General features: G+C 38.6%; 1 protein-coding gene across 1 annotated transcript in view; it reads left to right on the top strand.

Moving 5' to 3' along the window:
* LOC101857704 (GATOR complex protein NPRL2) overlaps nt 1-10,000 on the top strand; it is a gene marked incomplete in the record, with an annotated part of 29,324 nt that overhangs the window by 2,497 nt on the left and 16,827 nt on the right. Inside the window, 2 exon segments of the mRNA XM_013079606.2 lie at nt 7,049-7,140; nt 9,191-9,359. Coding sequence (XP_012935060.1) covers nt 7,049-7,140; nt 9,191-9,359 — 261 coding nt within the window.

The raw sequence follows: 10,000 nt of genomic DNA, 5'->3' as shown, positions 1-10,000 counted from the left end.
CGCATATGAAATTTTTTTATTCGGACTGTCCGAATATGAAAAAATGTTATTCGGACTCAAGTCCGAATAAAGACGGCCTTTGGCTATTCTCACCCGGTGTGCATTCACCGTTATAGCCTTGGCTAACCAGTGTAGCGTTCACCCTGAACCCCAGAATTCTACTCTGTGATAACAGAATTGTAGAATTGCGCCGTGAACAAACGTTCCAGCGCTCTTGTGTTACTACTGTTAGCCTAAAAGAGTGCAATTTTGTCTGTGGGCAGCGGAGAGAGAGAAGAGTAGTGCGAGAACTTCCGGGCAAAACAAAATGGCGACCCGCGTAGTTCGACTCGATTCGACAATTTAAATAGCTGTAGAGTCTTTGTAGACGACCAAATTAATTTACTTTTGTGTTTTAACGTCATTTTTTAACTTTGTTTCGGTCAATTTGATCATCCACATAGATAGACAGTATTCAGAAAGAGAGAGAGGGAGAGAGGGGAGGAGTAGATCTAGTGAGAACTTCCGGGCAAAACAAAATGGCGACCCCCATCGTTCGGCTCGATTTGAAAAGTGAAATAGCCATAGCATCTTTGTTGACTACCAAATTAGCTTACTTTTGTGCTATAATGTCATTTTTTTCTTTGCTTTTCTCAATTTGATCATCCACACCGATAGACAGTGTTCCGAAATTAGGAAAAACAGGTCTTGTTTCACACCGGGTGAGAATAGCCAACGCTGGCAAGTCTCACCCAGGGTGAGAGGTCGATCGTATTTTTATTCTAACCCCGGGTGAGGATAGCCACTTCCATTACTAGATCTAGATCTAGAGTCATTTGGTGATTTAGACTATACGTATCTATTTTACAATGACTTGATTAATAAAACAAGGCACTAGAACAACATGTCCTATAGTTGATACAGGGGGTAAAAACTCGTGAACTACTGCAGTTTCTCTGTGTACTGACCTTTGCCTGGCCTCTGTTCTACAATAGAGATCACCAGCAGACACTCACTCACTCAATGGTGACCTAAATTTCTGACTACATTCCACTAGGCCTAAGATCATATAATATTGCCAAATTTGGTATGTGTACATATGTCACTCCAATCAGAAGCCGGTGTAGTGTGCTTTCGTTAGCTCCATGTAAAATTGAGAGGGTGAGTGAGTGAGGGTTTTAGATCTATTCTAAAGATGAAGTAACGATTTGGACTCGTCCAAATAGACAAAAATTATATTCGGTCTCTGAATTGAGTCCAGCATGAGGTCCGTTCCGACTTCGGACCCTTGTTCCTAAATATTTCCAGCATTTATTAAAATTTTTTCGATTATAGTGTAGAATATAATGATACAACAAACCATAAGCCATAATCATCATTATATATTATAATGGAAGGACTTCTGTAACCAGTGACCACCCCAACAAACACAATAGTATAAAGAAGAGACCTAACTCGAATCCTAACCCTAGCCCTCTATTCTACTCTGTCTTGTAGTGTGGTCGCTCATTACGGAAGTCCTCCTATGAATAACAATCAAGACGTGAGCTTTAATATCCATACTACTACACTACAGTCTCGAGTTGTAAATTTTACGGCCGCACCGGGATGCCTCTACTCTAGATCTAGATCTACATCTATCTAAACTGGCTAAAAATATCAAATCCTTTTGGAAAAGATTATTATTGTTGCCCCTTGCCCCCCTGAAACCCCCCACTGTTGTTATGGCTAGTGCGCATTAATTTAAACTCGGTGGGTCCACCAAAGTTAAATCCATCCAAGAACAACATTAAGACCCCTCTCCCTTAAAAAAAACCCCAGGCACAATGATATTATATTTCTCTACTGACAAAAATAATCAAAACTTCACCGAAATGATAATTAATTAATTAATTAATACTTCATCAGCATCTATTCTCACAACTTCCCTGGCAATCTCATTGGCCGAACTTAAACAACAAAATCGTAGTAATTCGTAGGGACCGCAGAAGGTAAGGATTGACGTCCTTTTTGTGCAATGTGATTTTGAAAAATAATTAATTACAAAAAAACTATAACACACAGCGAAATGAAATTAAGCATAGGTGGAAAGGCAAATGGTGGTGGAAGTAATGATGATGCTGTAGTGGTGGTGGAAAGACCCTGAGTTGTTGTTTACCGTGTACTTCTACGTCTACGAGACAATGCCATTGGGCAATGAGAGCGCAGTCTTTTGACTTTTGACACAATTACACAGTCCTAACAAAGATTCTCCACTACCAAGATGTTTCAATTGCCCTATCAGGCATTTGCAGGAGACTTGTCCGCTACCTTGGGCTAGCATGTGACGGCCTGTGGTACGAGTGTAAACAAACGTTCCAGCGCTCTTGATTGAAAACGTGCAATTTTGCCTGCGGTCAGAGAGAGAGAGAGAGACAGAGAGAGAGAGAGGGGGGGGTTGGGAGACAGAGAGAGACAGTTGTTGTTTCATGCCACAAAGAAGAGACAAGGACAGTTTGCTGCATAAAAGATCGTAACATCAAGTCATAAAAAGAAATTGTAAAGCAAGACTGTGTGCCACCACAATAAATTCACTTCTTAAGTTGGACAAAGAAATTTACACTCATAGCACACTGTCAATATTTGTCTGGTAATTCTGTAATTAATATGTCGACCTGTGACAACGTGCTAGACTAACTACGACATTTTAACCATCATTGCGATATCAAATGACTAGACAGCAAACTACATAAGTTCGATCGGTAAACATCTGGCCAGCATTGAAGCAGTGCAAATAAATTTCTTTCACAATTCTTTTTTTTTTTTGGTACCAACCCCTCTCCCCCCATTCACGTCCGTTTTCTCTTGGCTCCCGCCTGCTTTTACACATCAGTTTACCCATGTCATTATGCTCCGTCAGAGATACACACTATACAAGTGATATGATATTTTTATAACCGTGGTCGATCAGTCGATCATAGTCAGATAATTTTTTTTTGCTAACAAGGCCGAGTATGTTTGCACTGACGCAGCAGTGACCAAGTGTCATTTGTCGTCCACGCCGAAATAGCTCGCAGAGATCAGCGCCGAATGAGCAGTGATCCTTGACTCTTGCCCGATCAACCATTCTGATTTGTCATTCTACCGCAGACCTATGCCGTCCAATAAAATTGCACAAGTAATTATTGTGGATTTTGTCCAATAGTTGCACTTGTTTCACCCGGTACCCTTATAGATGAAGCGATTAAAGTCGACAAATAAGTGAGCTCTGTAAGTAATTTTACCAATTAGCTATTAAAAAGCACAATTTAACCCACCGAAAGTGATTAACTTGCCATTTAAAATCTTTAAATAATTTTCCTTGTTTTTGTTTTTGTTTGTTGATTTTCAGTTTTCTTTTCTTCCGTCTCATTCACAGCACCTTCCCTTTTTCCTTTTGTTAATTTATGTTATCTTTCAACAGTCTTAGCAATTCTCGTGGTCACACTCACACACACACACACACACACATCACACTGACCACGCACACATACACACACACACACACATAATATATATTATATATATATAACACACATGACACACACACACACTTAGAAGGTGGCGATGAAACCAACCTCGCGTCGCCTAGTGACATAGCCTATCATGCGCTATGCGGCTAAGTGGGGCCAGCCATGGCGCGGACAAAAGCCCAAAGAGCAAGTACAATATCTTGGTAGTGGAGAATCTTTAGAAGAATCACAGAAATCGATGTACAGAAAAGTGGGAAGACCTGGAATAACATCAAGAGGCTAGCCCAGGATAGAGAAAGGTGGAAGGTGTTTGTCCGTGGCCTATACCCTGGTGCAGGGTGAGAAAGGCAATGATGATGATGATGGAGAATCTTTGGTCCTCGTAGGTAATTCTAGTTCTAATTCTGGTTTTATATTAAATCCCCCCGACGACAATTATATTATGTTAACCTCCTTACACTCACTCACTTAGAAGCTGAGTCTGAATAAATAAAAAGTTTTTTTTTTACCTGAGTCCAAATAGATAAAACCCGTATTCAGACTCGAGTCCGAATAGATAAAAAATCTAATAAGACTCGAGTCCGAATAGAGCTGACCTTTATAAGATCCTACTTTTAAAATGTTATTTGCCATTTGCCGTCCCCACACAGGATTCCACCCACTTTGCTCTACCCTTTCCTGCATTTTGGAGATTAAGATTAACATGAATGTCCTTCCTCTTAGGTAGGCTAAGGTGTTTGCATTGGTGTTGACTCCATGATATTTATATTTTATAGAGCTGTATGCCTTGCCTCGCCTTTTAATGGCTAGGATCATGTGCTTGACCATTAAATGAAAACCGTGACAGATCAATAATCAATTGTTTTCAAGAAAATATCAAATCGTAAAACATCAAATTATGAGGAAATACAAGGGGAAAACTGGTAATTTTGACAAGCAGATAGCTAGAGAACGTCAACTAAACGCCACTGGCTGTTTTTTTTATAGTAACAGCCATCTTGTTTGACGTCATTGAGGGATTCCCACTTTGTCGGGCATAGTGGCAACACGACCGCACGAGGGCAGCCTGCCGACTCGGATTATTTTCTTTGCAACTCGCAGAACTGTTCGGTTCGGTTGTCTGTGATTGTGCAGCTTCCTTCTTCCGCCAAGATTGATTCTGATACTGTACACTATGTAAACTGAGAAGAAGAAGAAGACTAAGCGTAGGCTTACGTCAATTTGGATACAAAAGTAAATTCAAACAAAGTTCGAAGGAAAAAAACAGGGATTCGACACATCCCTGTTATTGCCGGATCCCTGTAATTCCCGGCCTGTTATATATGGATTCCACTGTATACAATACTGACATCTCTGTTGTTGCTGCATTTTGTAATATGCTGAAGGAGCTTGGGAACTGCTAGTGTAAGGATGCAAGGTGCAAACCGCTGAAGGAGCTTGGAAACTGCCAGTGCGAACTGCACGCTACGCCAAGTCATCACTACTTTTAAAATCACGATCAGATGACGTGGCGGGCATCCCCCTTGCGAGGTCAAACAAGATGGCTGTTACTATAAATATCAGTCAATGGTGTTTAGTTGTCGTTCTCTAGCTATCCGCTTGTGTAATTTTTGTTTCTTTGGACCCGTCTTCTATTGTGCTTTATTAACGAATATTATACTGTAACTATTACCTTAAAAAAAGCGTGGCATTTACGAGATTAATATAATTTATTTAATGTTACCTCTTTTGTTTGTTTATTTTATAGACTTATCATATTAATACTAATAATACACATGCCATTGATACATAAGACATTCAATGAGGAGCTATGTGAGTAAGCTTTCACTTTCATTGAAAGAAAAAATATGTAAGTGGGATTTCCCCCCCCCCCCCCCCCCCTTAGAATAAATCACTGATAGTCTCATATTTTTCTACTTGAATTGGTTGAATTTGACCATCAAAACCATTTAACTTAGAATCTTGGCTCAAAATGGGGAGTTTTAAGGGGATGGGCTTGCTCTCAATGTTTTCACATTTAGGCTGATTTGCAATGATTTTGATGGTCAAATTCGTTATCATCACACCACAGAGAAAATCACTTAAATAGCTTGCTAAGTAAGATGGGTCCACAATACTGCAAATTTACCGAACTCCGCTCTTTTTTAGGTACTCCACCTCCTTCCCCATGCAAATCATGACAAAATCTGTCATGCTTATTTTGTCAGTGAATAGGTCTATGTAAGTGAGTAGTACTTTTGACCATTGACTCACTTTGGCAAATGTGGAACTTTGTCTTTATGTTCAATCGTTCTCATATCTCCCTGTGTGGATGGTGTCTTGCTGCTAAAGACAGTCGTAGTTCTTTTTGTGTTTTTATCAAAGGCAAACATTGCGTTTTAAAAGCATGTCGAACTTTTTTTGTTTTTTTTCTTTAAATTTCTCTAGACATTACAAAACTTCAGTTTGAGTACATGTACCGATTAGTATTGACTAAATAACGAAAATTTCTTAGAAACTACCATACTAAATTTACTAAGGAAATTTGTCTTTTAAGTCTAGCACTGAGTTCATGGATTGTCCACCACTACTGGTACTTCACTTAGTTCAATTGAACACAGTTGTAAAGAATGTGTGAGTGTTAGACCTCTGTATCTTGGATGGCTGTTTTACTCATTTCCTCTTTTAACTTGTCCTCAGAATGTGGGTCTCATTTTTTGCGGGAGCTATATTTCTTACTAATGCTCATTATTATTTTGTTTTTCTTCTCATATTTATTTAGTATAACTTATTGCCCTTATTATATCACTTTACTTTCTTTCTTTTTTTTCCCTTAACGGATGCCTTTTTTATGTTAAGAAAGAGCTTCTCTTCTGTAATTTTAAACAGCATTAACCAAACATTTTTCTTGGCCAGAGTGACTCTTTTCTAAAGCATCCTGATCTCTCTCATCATAAATAATATTTTTGCATTGAATTAGCTCCTACTTGCAATATTTTCTCCTTCTGTGTCCCTTCGTACGTCCCCCTCCCCTCCTTCCCCCCTCTTTTAAACTATAGATAACACTAATAATCTACATTTCACTGTCTCCATGGCATCTTGAAAGAGAAAAGTCGAAGAAAGGACAGTAATGTCCTTACTTCAAGAAAATCACAATACTTTAATGCTACGTTACAATCAAAGCAATAGTTTCTTAACATTGAATTGCATGAGTGTATGTATGCATGCACCTCTCCATCCTTACTCTTCCATCTCTCTCTCTCTCTCTCTCTCTCTCTCTCTCTCTCTCTCTCTCTCTCTCTCTCTCTCTCTCTCTCTCTCTCTCTCTCTCTCCCTCTCCCCTCTCTCTTCCCCCTCTCTCGCCCCTCCCCTCTCTCTCTCTCTCTCTCTCTCTCTCTCTCTCTCTCTCTCTCTCTGTCTTTCTCTCAGGTCTCTATTTTTCTTTCTCTTAGTCATATAATATATGAATCCCTCCACCCTTTTTGGTGGGTTCTTTTTCATGTTTTATAATTATGTGTGCAAACAAATACAAACACATTCCCCAATCATCCTTTTCCCTTTCACTAAATCAATAAATGAAACTCTTCTGAATCACTTAGGTTCCTGAGGAATATGTGTCAAAAGAAATGTTTGATGCCATTCAGAACTTCATCATCACAAAGCCGGAGCTTCAAAACAGGCTCATTACTATGTGAGTGTTTATCTTTTTTACCCCGGTAACCCGCCATACTCCATTGTTATTGTTGCCTGATTTTGTTGAGTTCCTTTGTAATTTTGAACATTCTAAAAAAAAAAAGAAAAAGAAAAAACAGTAATTTATATCTACTCCCCTTCATCTTCTTCTGCTCCCTTCTCTCTTGCTGTTTCTTCGTCTAGTTTCTCCTTGAAGTTGAAGTAGGCCTATCACCGCGAAATTTCAATGCTGGATTATTATTTTTTTAATGAAATCTCCGTCAAAAGCAATATATATATTTTAACAAAATAAATTTAATGTTCCCCTGCTTATTTTATTCCTAAAGAAATAACCCTGTCTGGTAAGTGCACTTGTGAGATGTTAATGTTTGCTGCTTTCCTACTTTTCTATTTCATTTTCAGTATTCTGGTATTTCAGAAGATTTAACCATTAGTTTGCAGTAGTATAAGTTGATAGAAAGTGTTTGTCTTGTATTCATCTTCCCTTGGTGGAATGATTCAGTAGGTGAGCCACTGGCTGCCTCATTCCTCGTTCTGAACTCCCATGTTTTGCAACTGGATAGTTCAGAAAGGTGGATGAAGTCCTAAGTGTTGTGACATGGATAAAGTATTTACCCACATGGGACAAGAGAAGGAGTCATAACATTAGGTGCATAGGTACTAAATAGACAGACTTGTCTGAAAACAGATAATAGTTTGGTCAATCGAGATGTATTGATTTTTGAAAATCTTGGAATAGAGAGTTTTGATAAGTAGACAGAAATATAATGTATGTACAATTATTATTGTGGCGTCGGTGGCCTAGTGGTTAGGCTCTCGGACTCGCAACCGTAAGGTTGTGGGTTCAAATCCCGCCAGGGGCCCGACGTTGTGTCCTTGGGAAAGGCACTTTACACGATTTTTCCTCACTTCACCCAGGTGGGAATGGGTACCCGGCTATAGACAGCGAAAGATCTTGTCAGTTTGTTAGTGTTTGAGCGCTTAATCAGCTGCTTGCGCTGTATGCTTCCCTGGAAGCTGAGAATGTTTCGGAGTGTTCTATGGTCTGCTGGGGTAATAATATAGTGTAAAGCGCATAGAGCCTGCTGTTGAACGGGGATATGCGCTATACAAATGCTATTTTTATTATTATGTGGATACATAGATTATTATTGGAGGGGTAGTTGAGAGACTTATAGATAAGTAGATAGGTATGTACATGTGCAGACGTTTTTGTATATCAGTGATAAGTAGATGAGTGAAGCATAATTGACTGTTTTGAAGTATGCAAGAACAACATGGGGAAAATGTTTTTTAACAATTTTGTCTCGTAATTGAACTATAAGTTATTTTTATTACTTTATTGCCATGAAAGCGGTGTAACTTTTCTTTGTTTTGTCTTCCTTTTAACCTTTGGCATAAGACCAATACAAAATTTTAGGGCAATATTATTAAAGTCTTTTTTTTTTAGATACCTATTATTTCTTCCTGGTAACTGGGATGATTGTTAACTTTTTCGCCAAGTTTGCCACAGATCTGAGTTAAATTCTCTCATGGGGAATATATTTTAAAAAATACTTACAGTTTCTGTTGGGTCCCAAACAGTCCTGATTGTCTCTGGCAGGTGATGTGTAAGCAGCCCACCCCCTAAATAACCTAAAGAGGGCTGATGGAGATGTACATAAGGGGGAACCACTTAGCAAGGGCTAGCATCTACTTCAAATAGCCTATTATTAAGTAAGCTGACAGAACATCTTTTTAAAAATTCACAGCGATTTTGAGAAAAAGGTTTTTTTTTGTCAGTGTAACCATTTAAAAATAAAGTGCTTCCGGTAGAATAGTGGATATAGTATCAAAATTGAAATTCAGTGTAGACCTTGAACACTTAGCAAATATGAGATCTCATGAGTAGCAGCTTTTTGTTACACAATAAAGGATGTGCAATCATGGATATTCAAGCTTAGCCTTAAAATAAGGGAAAGTTTATTGTCTACTCACACGCATTGTAGTCCATTTTACAACTTCTCTTGTCAATGTGGCATTCTCAGTGGTTTGTCTTTCTTTTCCAGGACTTCTTTTGGCAACAAGTTTGTAGGCTGTCCAATTTCTATTGACAATGACAAGTACAAAAGAAATGCCTTAATATTCAATGTCTGCTTCACTTTTGACGAGGATACTAATACTGCTCACTATGGCCCGGTTGTGAAAAAGTTAGCGGACTACATGACACAATTGGAGGTAAAGGCTTGGCTTGTAATATAATATTGGTCTATACTCATCTGATCGTTTTGTCTTTATCTTGCCATCAGATACATTGTGCCTAGGCGAGAGAGTGAGTCTGATGTTTGCACTGCTCATTCTCACTTTAAATCTTTCCTCAAATCAAGCATCTGCTTTTATCAATCCCTTCCCTTTTTTTTGGTCATCCATCCCCATCAAATTCCTGCCATTTCTTCATTTCTTGCCACCCTCTAATGAAAGGTTAACTAAAAATGGGTTATTTGAATGATACTTTTCCTTTTACTAGATAGATGGGCTTTTAGAAATGGTGATATAAAAGGTGTTTTGGTCATAATTATTTTGTTAGTACTTACTTGCATTCATGTTGTGTATTTTGTCATATTTGGGTCTCAAAACCAGCTAAATTCAATAAAAAATTGACTTACGTACAGAAGAATGTTGGTTTCTTTGTTTTCATTATTTTGAAGAGCATCTGATTTCACCATGATGCCACACATTTATGTTGGCAGAGAATGTTCATCTAACTGGGTTTCATTAGGAGGCCCCAGAAAGCAAGAGAAAGTTTGTTTTTTAAAACAAGATGAATGAAAGATGAAAGATGATGTGCGAGCTGTACATACCCACGTCCTGTAACCCCC

Source organism: Aplysia californica, unplaced genomic scaffold (assembly GCF_000002075.1).
Source record: "Aplysia californica isolate F4 #8 unplaced genomic scaffold, AplCal3.0 scaffold00057, whole genome shotgun sequence".
NCBI classification, from domain to species: Eukaryota; Metazoa; Mollusca; class Gastropoda; order Aplysiida; family Aplysiidae; genus Aplysia; species Aplysia californica.
This window is presented reverse-complemented; position numbering and strand designations above follow the sequence as displayed.